General features: G+C 35.2%; 1 protein-coding gene across 1 annotated transcript; it reads right to left on the reverse strand.

Annotated features, from left to right (window-relative positions):
- On the reverse strand, nt 258-6722 carry LOC18787140 (linoleate 13S-lipoxygenase 2-1, chloroplastic). Its single transcript, XM_007220923.2, has 9 exons — nt 6314-6722; nt 3591-3859; nt 3245-3482; nt 2747-3067; nt 2536-2621; nt 2248-2358; nt 1795-2096; nt 1386-1652; nt 258-1268 (listed from the first exon to the last, which is right to left on the reverse strand). The coding sequence occupies exons 1-9, from the start codon at nt 6720-6722 to the stop codon at nt 509-511; spliced, it is 2763 nt and encodes a 920-aa protein (XP_007220985.2). The 3' UTR covers nt 258-508.

The raw sequence follows: 15455 nt of genomic DNA on the forward strand, positions 1-15455 counted from the left end.
GCAAGTGATGATTCAAGATTGAAGAAAGCAAGCCAGAGAAGTCATTTTTGTCGAGATTTATGAAGATGCCTCCCCAGTTTGTATTTATTCTTATGTGTTTATTACATAAATTTGCACTCGTTCTTATTTTTGTTAGATATTTTGAATAGCATCTAATGCAAAATAGTAGATTTGTGGGCTCACCGAGTCTTTATTTTTATTTTTTCTTGTCTGAAATCAGACTTGAGTTTGTTTGAGAGCACAACAAATAAGCAAAGTTTGCTGGAAGGCAACGCCTGGTCATTCTTTTGATGATTTCCAAAACTAAATACCCAAAATCAGAAAGGAGTGTGCATGGAATACCTCCAATTCAATTTATAAGCCCACCCAATAACCAAAGTATAAATTAGTCGTGGAGCACTCTTTTCAGATTATTCTTTTGATTGAGCATACCTAACTACTAGGATTCATATAATAAATAGTCTAGTCCCATTAACATTTTACAGTTTTTAGAACATGATCATCAAATTTAGATGGAGATGCTGTTAGGAACTCCCATTCCTGTGACCCCAGGTGTTGAGAATGGCTTCAAAAGCTCATATGGAACAACACCTGCTCCAACTCTGTTTTTCAGTTTCAAGTTGGTATTCCTCTCATCAATAATTCCTTCCAGCCTCTTCAAATTTCCATTGAACCGCTCGAATGCAGCATTTATCACAGGATTTTCAGCCCAGGATGACTCCAGCTTCTCACCAACATACTCCTCATCAGGTGAATGATTAGATAACACATCCAAGACAGCCATCACTGTTGTTGCTTGAATCTGTGAGGGGAAGCACATCAGCAGTGCCATTTCGGGTCTCTTCAAAAAGTTCTTGAAAAACTCCTCAGACGGATTTTCAGTTGGCATATTGGTACGAGCGATTGTAGGCTTGTTTGGGAAGTATCCACCATACATGTACTGTCCAAAGTTCACAGCTGCATGATGCCCAGCTGTTACCCAAATAATGGTTGTCAAAATGTGAATTAGATTTTCTGGGGTTTTCAAAACAGGCCACCATGGCTCATCTTTCTTGTCTGCATGGCCTTTTGTCCTAACTTCTGTCCACCAACCTTGAAGCTCCGTATCAGACTCAACAAGAGTTGGGTCTGGATAGTAGTGGTTTACATAGTCACCCACCCACTCCTTAATGGCATCCCAAAGAATGAGACCGTCATTTGCAAATGGGTAGTCTTCAATTGTTAGCTTCAAGCCATGCTCAGCTGTAGGATCCTCAACTGCCATTCCCCTGAAATTAAAGCACACAGTAATTAGCCGATGAACTTCCATGGCGATTCAAATGAAGTTTTTGTCTTTTAAGATTGGTAGCAACTAGATTGCAAATCAGCCGTATCATATGAAATACCTTCTGATCAAATCAGCCGGCAAAGCTTGCATGTCAAAGCGCCAGAGCTGGTCATAAGCAGCAGAACTGAGCTCCATGGAGTACTTTGCAGGTGAGAAGCTGCTCTCGATGACTCCACCTGCATTGATGAGGCTTTCTCTAGCAAGAGCATTGATTTCCATTGTATACCGAAAATGAGGATGCAGAAGTCTATAGATAGGATGCATTGCACTTAATTGTCGATTAGCTGCAATTATGTATGGCTCTGTAGCACAATGAGTCCTCAGCCTGTGAAAATATAACAGTGCAAACATGTTACCAACCATGCAACACTGACATACTTGCTACTTTTCAAATCCCAATTAGAGTAGATTCTTGCTTGAACTGAAGGCATGAGCTAAAAGCACCACTTGGGCACAGATTTGCTTACCAGTGGATGACAAGCTGATGATAGCCAGCATCATGAGCACAAACATGGGCTTTAGCGAGCCTCCACAGCCAGCGACCGGTGGCATCCCATGTTGGGGTGAACACTTGCTTCCATTGTGGATTGTCACCAACCGGTGGTCGAGTGAGTTCAATGGCAACAGGCCTCAGCGTCCCATCCTCGGTGAGGAAGAGTAGTGTCCGAGAACCATACAGTGTGGTTCCTTCAATCTCTCTTACTTTGTTCACATAAGGCATGTAAAGATCATGGTAATCCAAAATAAACATCTTCTTTCTTTTTAAAGCCTGCATTTCAAGTTCAAGCAATTGGCGTGCACAAGGACACACACAGTTTACACGATTTCAAGTTTTATGCATCAATGGGGGAAAATTTTCGTCCAGTTTAAAGGTGTGTAATAAGAAAAATATAGGAGAGTTGGTGTCTATTTCGTGTTACCTCATCGACAGTCATACAACCTCTGATCTCTTTCTCCACCAGTTCTGTTGTAATCAATGATTCAGGTGGGCCGTAAATCTCAGGGTCAAGTTTACTCTTCAATGGCCACTCCTGCAGGTATAAAAAATGAAAAATACAGAATTTAGCACCACAAGAGAAAACAAGATATGCTATTAAACACTGTAATTACTTGACCAACAAGGAGGATGGACGGGAGGAAGGGAACGTAGAAGTTTGATTTTCTTACTGAAGAGAAAGAGTTGTACTTGTATGTATAAGAAAGCATACCGTGACAAGTTCTATACTGTATGGATTAAGACCAGCTAGAGTTTGCCGAGAAAATTCTTCATCTCTAAACCAAGCAAACCTATCACCTGTAAAAGACGATTAGCTTAATCAAAAGGACAAAGACAATCTGGTCTTTTCTCTTACTTAAAAAAGGACACAGACATACATACACAGAGAGAGAGAGAGAGAGAGAGAGAGGAGGAAGGCATACGGTTAATTATTTCGGGGGTCTCGAAGAGCAAAATATCGTCTCCCCCTTCAGTAATGGTCTTGACTAGCCTTGGGATGACTGTCTGAAAAAACCCACCGGTTTTTGGCTTAGGCAATGTGACTCCTTCATTGAACAGTGAATCAATGGCTGTGAAGTATGGAAATCCTAAGTCTGGATTAATAAGCGCTGTCTCAAGCGAAGGGAGCAACGCGTGCAGCACAGATTTCAGGGTCTTTCCTGAAAAAGTGAGTTGTTTGACCTCTGAAAACGCTTCATCTCTTGGTACATACACACTGCTGCTTCTTTTTTCTGATAAGGGGTCTGCGTTGACATAACAATATGATACAGTTAATCGCATAGCTCTAATAGTTTCTCAACCATACAACTACACATGCTTAAGCAACATACCAAATAAACAAATGGCTCATATAGTAAAAGTAGTAAATATATTCCATTTTCAAAACATTACGCACATAGTTATTTGGGGAATTTGGTTACCTTTTTTGGTGCGTGGCCGTCCTGTTCTGCAGCGCCTGGGATATGGATGTTCTTTGCTGCCAAGGACAGGCCTAGCCAGTTCCTCTTTGCTATCAGGATCCCCAAGATCATTGTATGTGTCATAATCGTAAATCCTATCGGATGTTTTTCTTTCACCCTCTCCATTTCCTCGCAAATTTTCCAGCTCTAGTTCTCTTAGCCTCTTCAACCCACTTGGTGTCTCTGATGGTATGTAAGACTGCTCCATTGTTCACATAAAATAAATGAACGCACATAAGATTGAAGTATAAGTAAGTTTAAGAAGCTGTAATTACTAGAAATTAAAGAAAGTATTAAGGATGTAAACCTTGTTAGTGAAAAAGATTCTCTTCTGTGGATTGTCAAACTTGGCATGAACCCAAGAATTGCATGGCACATTAACAGAGCCATTTGGGAAGCCCTGGAGGTCGATGGTCTTGATGAAGATCTCGTTGTGGTGCTCATTCTCTACCTCAATTGCTCCAACCGCTCCAAAACCTGCTGGGATTGTGAAATTACTCTCATATATCACCTCATCATCTTTGTGGCTGGCTTTGTTCGCGTACCCCTTGATCCTGTCCTTCTCCAACCCCGTCCCTACAAGAAAATCCATTTTACAAATATATAATCAGTAAATTACATATGTAGGTCTTATCATAGTAAAAAAATGTGTAAGATTAGGAGTATGAACATTTAAATGGAATACAAATAATTCTATTTTGTCCAAACAAAACCTTCATAGTTTGACCATAACCATCAAATTGTTCCAGCGTCACTTGATTTTGATATAAATTACTGTATTAATCAAGCAACAAAATTGCTGTTACTGAAAAACAATTCTTTTTAAAAGGAAAAATAGAGGTGGAGTAGTGTCATGTCGGATTCAAGTAGTGCCGAGTTATCAAACAGGTCAAAAATCTCCAACCCAATATAACTCGTTTAAGTATATGTTCAATCCAAACATGACCCGTTTATTAAACGAGTAACACGACATGACCCATTTAACCCTTTTATTAAATGGGCCGGGTTGAATTATTATTTTGATTAATCTATTAACGCGTTTAACCCATTTAACACATATTTCTTGACGAAAAAAATAAATTGTACTTTGTTTAAACCCTTTTAACCCATAATCTTATTTAATATATTAAATATTCATATCTATCAATAATGTAACTCATATATTGTAGGAAAAAAAAATGTAACTCATATATACTAAGAGACTTATGATATAATCTTGAAAATATTATACAAACAGACAAATTTAATGTTAAAAAGAATTTTTTTAACCCTATAAAATTTAAACTAACAAAATTAAACATGTTAAATGTGACGGGTTGTAAACGGGTTGAGCAGCTTGATAAACGATGATGAGTTGACCCAAACTCCACCTATTTTTTTTTTATCATGCACAATTTTATTAAATGTGACGGATTGATCCGCACAATTTTACGTTGATTATAAGTCGTTTACTGGATGGTGTGGGGAATTACAAGTTACAACCCCTACTTTGAGGACATATTATTTGATACAAAAATGACACAATAGATATTTTACTCTCTTTGGTTAAGAAAAAGAATTCACTTAATAGTAACGTAAAGTAAGAAGAAGGCTAGAAGGAGAAAATGAAGGATGAGGGAGAGAGCAAAAGAAGATGACATAATAGATATTTTAGGTAAACTGCTGATTGGCTGATTTGAATCTCCTCCAAATTTATTTTCTTTTTATTAAAAAAAAAAGGCTATTTTTTGAATGGCTGACTTTTGGCTACTCAAAGACCCAAGGAACAATGAACACTTAATTATTATTAGAGTAATGCTATTTAGACACACAACATTGACCACCTTAACTGACCATCTTATGTGGCAACTGATGTGTCATGTCGTGTCAATTAATGAATGTCGCCATGTCAATTAAAAAATAAATTAAAAAACCCTAGCATTTTATTTATAACAAACAAAGAAAAATGTAACTCTAAATTATTTTTGTATATGCAAAATGGAACAAAAATAAAATTTGTGCTCATGTATCTTTTGGCCGAAAAAACTTAATGTTTTCTTTTCTGAAAAGAAAAAAGAAGAAGTTAGAACCAGGCTTTTGCTTGGTATATCTCTAGTTTGTTGGTGAATAAAAAAGGAGGTAAAAAAATGAAAATAGAAAACACTTAGAAGTTAAAAAAAAATAAAAAAATCTAAGGATGATTTGAAAACCTATTTTTCACTTTTTTTAAAGGCTTATTATCACAAAACGTCCCTAAGATTTACGAAACTATCAGATTGCATCCTTAATATTTTTTAATCTTGAGGACTATTTATGAACCCTAAACCCTTAGTTTTTTCATTTTTAAATTTTATAAATTTTAAATTATTTTTTAAAAACTCCATTAGTTTGTTGATGTGGCATATATATGGAGCCCACATCTACAATAATATAGTGTCACATGTATTTAATATATATTTTATATTTTAAAATAATTTAAATTCATAAAATTTTAAAAAGAAAACCAAAATTTTATGAATTTTAAATTAAAAAATAAAAAAATTTCGTAAGGACCATTTATGATAGGTGTGTGAACCTCAGGGATGTTTTGTGATATATATGTGTGCCACGTCAGCAAACTAATGGAGTTTTTGAAGGAACTTAACGGCAGGGACCATTTGTGATTGCACATACTAACCTTGAGGACCATGAGTGACACAAAAAAACTTTAAGGATGCAATCTGATAGTTTTGTAAACCTTAGCAATGTTTTGTGATAATAAGCCTTTTTTGAAAACTGAAAACGAAAATTATTATAAAAAAATGTTTTCGGTTTTTAGAAAAAGTAAAAATGAAATGGTTATCTTATAAAATGAGGATTTATATGTTTTCTTTTCTAAAGAAAAATAAAACTAATTAGAATTAGTTTTATGCCTATATATATTTCGACGTTGTTGAAGGATGTTGCGAGTTCAAAAATCTCATTAATAATAATAAATATCAAATAAATTTGATTTTTTAAATTTTTCAGTGAATGAAGGGAATAAATTCGTGTGCAATTAGTAGTGCTTACTGGGGTCAAGCTCGGCACTAACAAGCTCCAAAAGAAGGCTTTTGCCGAACAAATCGGTAAAGCCATCGAGGGGCCCAGTCACTATGCTGGAGAGGAGCCCTCCTGCTGTTTCCTGCACTGTAACCACAGCCTTCACACTAACTGACTTGTTCTCTGTTGAGGTTGTAGGTACGGTGGCGGTGACAGCTGATGCAGACGATCCGAGCTGATCATCAGAACTGGCACGGATCACCACGCAGGAGGAGGAGTTTTTCTTATTATTATGATTTTGACAGACAGGATGGCGTGGAAGGGTGTTGATGAGGGAAGGGCTTCCACGCCTGATCAGATAATTGGTATGAATGGAGGATTTTGGTAAGAGAGAGAAGGATGGAGCATGGTTGAGTTTTTGCAGCTGAGAGTTCATCATGTTTCTCTGCTAGTTTGCCTTTTCTTTGGCTAGAATGTTCATGCATTTGTAGATATTTATAGAGAGAGAGAGAGAAAGAGAGAGAGAGAGAGAGAGAGAGATCTAGCTAGGTGTACCGCTTGAATAATACAAGAAATTAACACGAGGAACATAGAAAAGAAAACGATTGGTCTTATTCATGGATTAAAAGAATACTACTAGTAGCGGTAAATAATTGGTCCCCTCTGTTTCAAGATTCTTTTTTCAAATTCACATGGCATCCCTTAATGCCTTAGCAGAAGGAAGAGGCAGAAGGGCTTTTTCAAATAGTCTCACTCAAAAAAAACAGAAAAAGGGTTGAGAGTGTTCTGTTGTCTGCATTTTGTAAAATATGGAGCATCTAAATAATCTAAGGGAGATTGGCCACATTGGATACCGAAGTTAGGAAGGCAATGGGGAAAACTCACACACACGGATATCGTAAGGGATTGAACCCATAATCATTTGACCGCACACCAAAGACCTGTGCCAATTCAATTAACAACCTATTAATAAACAAAGATATAATTAGGTATAGTAGAAATAACCGCTCTTACCTTTAAGCCGTTTCTAATTCAATATTTACGTTTTTTTTTGGAAAAGGTTTCTAATTCAATCATTGAATTTAAAACGAAGAAGACTATCAACTGTATGAGTTATTATCAAATAGAACCCTAACCTTCGGCTGCACTTTGCACCAACGGGCTGGCCCTTTTTTTTTAGTATTATTATATATTTAATGTGTTTTTTTTTTCTGTTGATTTGAACATAAAACATATAGCTGCAAGACAAACATGTCAAATAGGTAAGTGCAAAACAAAGATGTAAAATATTATTTTATTACTTACATACAACCTTTGGGTTTGCTGCATGTGTTTCACTCGTACATACACTGCCAGATACTTTTCATCTTTCTAGCTATGTGTTCATCTTTAACAATGTAAGAAATTAACACGGGAAGGAAAAAGGAGGTTTACTTTGACTTGCCCTAATAGCACACGTGTTTGTTCTTTTGAAACGGGGGACCATTGTAGTGTGGGGATCATTGTAGAGTGGGGACCATTGTAGTTGCAATCTGATTAAGATTAATGGGGAGTGGGTGATGATGACATGTATGAAATTACCATGATGTTTTTGTCACGTCATCAAAGTTGACTGAGTTATGAATAAAGATGATGATACGAGCAAATTAGAACATCAAACCTTAGTAAGGGGGCAATATGAGCTACTTGAACTTTCGGAAGTTAAGATAAAATTTGAACATAATTTCAGGAGTACTACAGTAAATAGGAAATAAGCTTATGAGAAAATGAAGAATAGTGCAGTGGGAAGGGAGTTAGTTAAGAGAATGCAACATGAGATAAAGTAAGTCAGTGGACAGAATGCAAAGGGAAAAATGAGATTCATGTGTAATTACATAAGGAAAAAAAACAATTAAGCAATTTAATTATAATCAGCTAAGTTCTCTGCTCTCCCAAGAGCTCTGCTATATTCAAAACTTCAAATTCACATGGCATTCCATCCCTTAAATCCCCTAACAAAAGGGAGGAAAAAAAGAGTTTTTTCAATCTCTCAAAATTGTGTTTAATATCTTCATTTTTATGAGTTTTTTATTTTTATTTTTTTAGTAGTCACATTATAGAGGGAAGAGTCATTCACTCAAATTTCTTTTAAATATATATATATATATTGTGAATATCCAAGTTTTCAACCACCATTATAATCTAATTATGTTCTCAAGTTCGAATCCCTTAGATACTTTGGCAATGCGTGTGCGAGAAAAATCTCTTCCCTCTTCCTAACTTCGGCAAAAAAAAAAAAAAAATATTTGTCCCATAAACATTTAAACAATTTTTCTTAATATAAAAACCAGGTAGGCCAAATATCTACTGTCTCTGTTATCTAGAAGGAAAATTACATTATGGAGATTAGGCTTAATTGTTTGTCCTTATACTTTCACATGAATCTCATTTTCTCCTCTACACTGTCAATTGACTCAATTTGCGCTTCTTGTGCTTTTAACGAGTGTTCATATTTTTCTAGCCACAATTACATACAGATAAGCTGATGTACTGTAGAAAGATAAGTTCCCATGCCCCGGTGATGTATGCTCTTCTCGAGGTCACCATCCAACTTGATATATCTTTTTTTCAGTTATTTACACTAACACCCCCATAAAGTTTTCGGCTTTTTCCAAATCTTCCTAAGGTTTTAAATTGTTTTCACAAAACTCTTTTTCATTGATTTTTCATCCAAAGATTGATGGTTTTATACAAAAAAAAAATTTCTTGAAATGACAAAGTAGGTCTTTGAGATTAGATTGCATATACTTCATTGTGGTTAATTTTGTCATTTGCATAATTTTTTGTCAATGAAATTATCAATTTTTGGACCAACAATCAACGAAAATGGGTTTTGTGAAAACAAACTGAAACCTCAGAGGGTGTTCGTGTAATTTTTAAAACTTAAAAGAATTTTATGAAAACACAAAAAATCTCAGAGAGTGTTAGTATAAATAACTATATATATATATATATATTTTTTTTTCCCTTTTTGGTTTGTAAGACATGATGTACCTTTTTTTTTTCCATTTCAAATATAATAGGGTTTTCTTTATTTTTTATTTTTTTTTATTTTTTATATATGTTCGACCTCCAATTCATTAATGGGATGACAATGACATCAGATACTTCAACTTTATCTTCAAGGAAATATCCAGCTTCAACCGTGTGGCTACTGCTTTGAGAAAAATTAAAAATGTTTATGTGATTTGAAAAAGAAAAAAATCATCACCAATTTTATTCATTAGAGCATCCACAATAGTTGTTTAATAATTCAATTATTTTGACATCTATTGAATTGAATTGAAGTTTTACTTGCAATAATACAGTTTAATAGTTTCAGTTTATTGGCATGTGAATCCCATGATTAACCTATTCAATAGAGGGTTCATCACATAACACCCTATATTGCAATGAACGAAATCACACAATTACAAATAATATTTTATTATTTTAGTTAAATTTCATACAATAAAATTATATTGATCTCAACCATTGCAGATAGTCTTATTATATCTATGAAAGAGAAAAAACAGGCCAAGAAGTACTGTGAGTTGGACCACCACCCCTGTGTAACACCTGGCGGTATCTCTAATTACTGAGGTGGAGAGGTTTGGATAGATTATTAGGTTGGCAGCCTTATAGCAAATGTAGATGTGATAGAAATTGTTTTCATCCTATTCTAAAAAAAGCATGATTATCAAGATGCACGAGGAAGTAAAGTCTTGATATAATGGTCCTGCAGTTTGTGTGGCCGGCCGGACTAAGAATCTACAAACTTTAGTATCAGAAAGTTGACATGTATTGTCTTTGTCTGGACTGGGATAAAAGTATTGGTGGTTGAAATCCAAGTTCATTACATGCAAGAGTCTTCATACATTTAATCTGTATTGAAAAAAAGCATTGTTTCTTTCGTTATAAACATATTAATCACATTCATCGACTGAAAATGTGAACACGTAGCTTTCCATGCCTAAATTCATAATCCTTCACCAAGAGTTAAAAACATATGAATCACATTCATTGACTATAATTTATTTTTTTGTTGTGTGATCATTCATTTTAGATCAGCTTAGAACATATGTGAGTGTCAATGAAATGTAGCAGCGGAAAAAAAGAATCTTAAATTGGATGATATTAGATTGAAAATGATAACACTAATCCAATGATTTTTTTTTTCTTTAAACCCACGCATTATTCAATAAAATAATAAAATCTACTAGATTTGTTTCTGTTCGCATGTGTGCATATATAGAATTCCAAAAAAATTTAGACCTTTATTACCATAAAGAATATTTGGACCTCATAAAAGATATCATTACTTTTATATATAACCAATGATTGAACACAAGAAATAAGCAAAAACAAATCATAGATTGAAAGCAATAGGACAGTTTAAAGTAGTAAAAAGTATAAAGGGGAGTTGAACATCATATGTTAATTATATCAGCACACAAACTCCGTCCGTAGGTTAGTCTTTTAGTTGCTATTTTATTTTACTTGCCTATTTGTATGTGCAGCTTTTCTGTGCATGATGTATAATTTTACTACCTGAAAATTAGATAGTTAAATTCAAGAAATAAACTTGCAAACGCACAAGGTTAATGCAATATAGTCAAGGTAAGTACAAGATCGTTCCCACAAAGATTGAATAAATTCTCAAGTTGTTGTGAATTATAAACTAATTTAAATCCTAAATTACTCTAGACACCCTAATTAATAAACTTAAAACTAATGACTCAACTAAAACTTAATAGAGGAGTTTTGAAAGTTGGTTTTGAAAGATTTTCTTTGAGAGAACGTTGAAAACAAGAAAATTAAAAGACAAGATAATAAGGAAAAATGTGAACTAAATAAGTTTGTGAAAGATTTTAAAGAATGGGCAGCTTAGCAGTCTTCAAAAATTATGAAAATATTCATGGATAAAATTCAAGATGCTGTCTTCCATCTCCAATTAGAATCATATCAAACTTTATTACGATGAATATTTGGCGAATTTATACATTTCGTGGCTCATAAGCTGAAAAACCAGGAAATAACTAAACTCAGCATCTTTAGTCCAAATTAATTCACAAAACTAAGTAAAAAAGATATAAAATCATGTGAAATTATGAACATATCAGTGCATATAAGAGACCCTTTTTCATCACACACACAATACGTGACTTCAAAAGCTTTTTATCCATTTTATTACAATTGTATTTTTTTTATGTGCGTCTTAAAAGTTTCTTTTATCACACAAATTAAATGTCACAAAAAATAGTGAAATAGAAACAACTTTTAATACGCATCATAAAAACAAACTTTCAAGATGATGATTGATGAGGCCTTTTCTAATCACGCCCCTACAGGGCGGAGGGACGTAAAAGCCTATGAGGGGCATGAGCCTGCTCTCAAACTTGTTTTGAACCCAAGTTTTCATAATAAATTATAAAATTTTCGTGAGTCGCCCTTTCTTCGTGATATTCTTCACTCTCTTTTTAGCTGACATGTGTACCTCTTTTAAAGTTCTCTTCTAAATCCTATTAGAGAGAGATTGAAGTGATTACCCTTGTAGTTATATCTTGAGCTAAGATCTAAAGATTGATCATCCTGGGGAGGACCTACATCCAAAGAGATTCTCCAAGAAAGCCACACAAGTGCATGACTTTTAACTTCATACACCGTCAATTCCACTAATATTCTGTCAATTTTAAATAATATTATGTCAATTTCAAATAATATTCCGTCAATTCCAAGTACCATGTATGTTATAACCTCGTAGAACTCGGGAGACAGGCAGCCTGAGAACGCACATTTTCGCAGAATTCGGGGGACATGTAGTCAGCCTAAGAACACATATCCTAACACCACACGATACAGGCGTCCCCGAGACTTGTGGAGCATTATCATAAATGACTAAACTATTCCAAAGGCAACTGGGAAGGTACTCATATGGTGAGTTTGAAAAACATATTCCGAAACTTATCATAAAATTTCTCTTACTCCACAAATCCACTTTCACAAATGCATTTTCCAAATCTTTTCTCAACTTTCAAAAAATCAGTTTTTAACTGGGTAGCCAAAATCCCTTCTCAAGCATAAAGTTCATAAAGATAAAAAAAAAATTCACAAACCTTAATATCAAATTAAAGTCCGATAATCACATAACATAATCTCGTAAACCCGTCAAGACCCCAAAATAATTCAAATAATAATAAAAATAAATAATGTTAAACAATACCCTTAGAGATCCCATATCCTTATTAACCCAAATTAAATTAATTTTCAATCAAAACCCATTTATGCAAGAAATTCCATATTTGAAGAACTAAGTACACTTAAAAACAAATGTCCACTCATTTCCCAATAATCAAAGCCGAGTCCCGAGACTCACTTTCACAACCCACCAACAAGTATCCTATACTCATATATCTCATAACTTCCAATATTGCATAAACTTCAAATATCAAAATAATATCCAAGAATACCATTAAATACTATAACATAAATTCATAATCCCAACATAATCAAAATAACTCTAATAACAGTCAAGCCTCGTTTATAAGATTGTTCTAGTACTTCGCAAAGGATGAAACTACCTCGGAAGACTCTCGGTCAATTGAGGGATCAAATTTCCCATATTGGTCAACTACGCCCGCGGGGCCCATGACATTCGATTTTCAATCCGAAAGTTCCTACAGGTTCAGCCAAGTCTACTAAACATGTCTGCAAGTTTGGTCTCGATCGAGCGGTCAGATCGCTCACGATCGCACGGTCACCGTTTTATATAATCTTTGAATCACTGAATCGGAGCATCCAGGATTCCGATTCTCAATTCGTAAGTTCCTACACGATCCTAGATCAACATATTCGGATCGATCCAACAGTTCGAACATATCGAACCCGGATGTCGCCTAATATGTAAAAAATCTGTTTAACTGTCAAACGATAACCAAATTCGAATTCGAATATGGCATTGTGGTCGGGACGACATGAGGATCATTTGAGGACCAAATGAGGACCAAATGGGCCACCCAAACTTGGCCCACTCGCCGGCAGCGCGTGGTTGGCTTGAGAAAATTTTGGCAACCAAAAAATTCTCAAAACACCCAACAATACCCACACCTACGTGATCAGGACAACTAGTGGAGCAATTTTTGTTCTTGGGCCATAACCAAAAAGTGGCTGGAACTTACCGGAAATTCGAGCCTAAGATGGGTCAAAACTTTGATTCGTAATTCGAGTTTGAAAACTTGAAAATCGATCCTAACCAACCAAACCATCAGCTAAGTCATGTTGAAAGGATGAAAAAGGATACTTGGATCGACAAATTTGTTGACCGGAATCGTCGAAAACGACGACGGAAAGTTTTGAGAAAATCGGAACTTTATCGAGCTACCGCCGGCGAAGGAGTGGCTAAGCTCATCGGAGAAGGGGAGGAACATGTAGAGGGAGTTGAGCCGGTTCTAACGCAAGTGGTTTCATGGCCAACAATGGCCGGACGAGGCAGCAATCTTCTTTGGAAAATGACGACATCATGCGGCTAAAACAAGGGAGAGAGAGGTTTGAGGGAGAAAGAATCTGGTTTTTTTTTTTAATTTAAAAAAAAAAATATGACTTTGAAATATTAACAGTTGTGCCACTGCACTTTTGTTGACCATAACTTCTTCGTTAAAACTCCGATTTGAGTCCACTACGTGTTTACGAACTCGTATCGACGTGCTGTACACAACAATTGTATTCAAATTCCCAAATTCTTTCCCAAACAAAAAGTCAATTTTTAAACCCATTAAAATACTATGAGGGTAAAATCGTCTTTTACTTGAAAAATTTAAGAATTAAATATTAATTTAGGGATGTGATATTACATAGAGTGCCCTCCCCAACCACGGGGTAAGGGGCACCATTAGCATTAAACACCACCGACTAAGGTTGGCGGCGAATAAATTGGTCAGGATTGAATGTCATGTGATCCGTAGCACCCGAATCAATAATCCATGCAGGCTTTTGAGATGACGTATGAAAAGTAGAACCTTTGGTGGTGGAGATAGAAACACGAGCTCGGATAGCCGGTTCATCATGATTGGCCGCATGCTTCTATGAGTCTGCAAGGAGGGAGAGAATCGTAGGGGGTTCTGACATCACATCGGAAGTAAGATTTGGTATGAGTGTGTGTTTGTGGTTAAGGAGTTGATTTAAGAATTAGAGGTATTTGATTTAAGGAATTTGACGAATATGATTTGAGGACTTTGATGTATGAATTTGATTTAGGAATTTGATTTGAAAGGTATGTGTTTAAGGAGTTTGATAAGAGGATTTGATTTGAGGGTTTAGGGGCAACCTATGATCGATTGCTCTGATACCATGCTAAAATATGAATTGGTTTGAATACTTTATGTTAATTGTTTTATTCTCCATAAGGAGGTATATATAGAAGTTTACAAGAGTGCTGCTTTATAAGGAAACAGATACAGTAATCAATTAGGAGAATATCTCTTAATTATACAAGGATATGTCAATTATATCAAATAAGGAAGTAAATCACCTAACTAATCAAGAAAATAAATCTCCTTGACTAATTATGATAGCTCATGTCAACGGTTTACAATAATATGGGCACCAATTTTTTGTTACCATTTTATATGGCATATGATATGGATTGCCATTTCATGTGCCACATCATCCTTTTTAATAATTTAGTCAATTTTTTATTTGGGTTTTTAATTGTAGACGTCCCTAAACTTTGCCTCGATTTGCAATTGGGTCCCCGAACTTTTTTTTTTGGAGGCAATTACATCCATTAACTTTACAAATAGTTCCAATTAGGTCATACCGTCCAACTCTGTCAATTTATCAATAAAAAAAAGCGTCTTTTCGGATTCTTCGTCCATCATCAACCCCAACTCCACCTTCTTCATCCAACACTCCCATATAAAACTAAGAAAACAAAACCTAGAAGAGAAATGAAGTAGCTAGCTAGTGAGTGAGACATTAGTGATTAGTGTGTCTAAAATGGAGCTAGGGGGAACTAGCAAAAGCAACTCATCTTCCTCTGCCCTGCTGCTGCTCTCTCTCTCTCTGCAAATTCAAAAAGTAAAAAAAAAAAAAAAAAAAAAAAAAATCGTACCCGGGTTGGGGGTGGGGGGGGGAAGGGGGGTGTGATGTGATGTTG

The sequence above is a fragment of the Prunus persica genome, chromosome G2 (assembly GCF_000346465.2).
Source record: "Prunus persica cultivar Lovell chromosome G2, Prunus_persica_NCBIv2, whole genome shotgun sequence".
NCBI classification, from domain to species: Eukaryota; Viridiplantae; Streptophyta; class Magnoliopsida; order Rosales; family Rosaceae; genus Prunus; species Prunus persica.

What these genes read in the sequence shown, in the direction of transcription:
- LOC18787140 (XM_007220923.2), bottom strand. Translation starts at nt 6,722, where the DNA reads ATGATGAACTCTCAGCTGCAAAAACTCAACCATGCTCCATCCTTCTCT. An exon ending in TAGTGCCGAGCTTGACCCCA is followed by an intron (nt 3,860 to 6,313) that starts GTAAGCACTACT and finishes ATTTTCTTGTAG; the next exon opens with GGACGGGGTTGGAGAAGGAC. An exon ending in GTTGTATGACTGTCGATGAG is followed by an intron (nt 2,097 to 2,247) that starts GTAACACGAAAT and finishes CTTGAAATGCAG; the next exon opens with GCTTTAAAAAGAAAGAAGAT.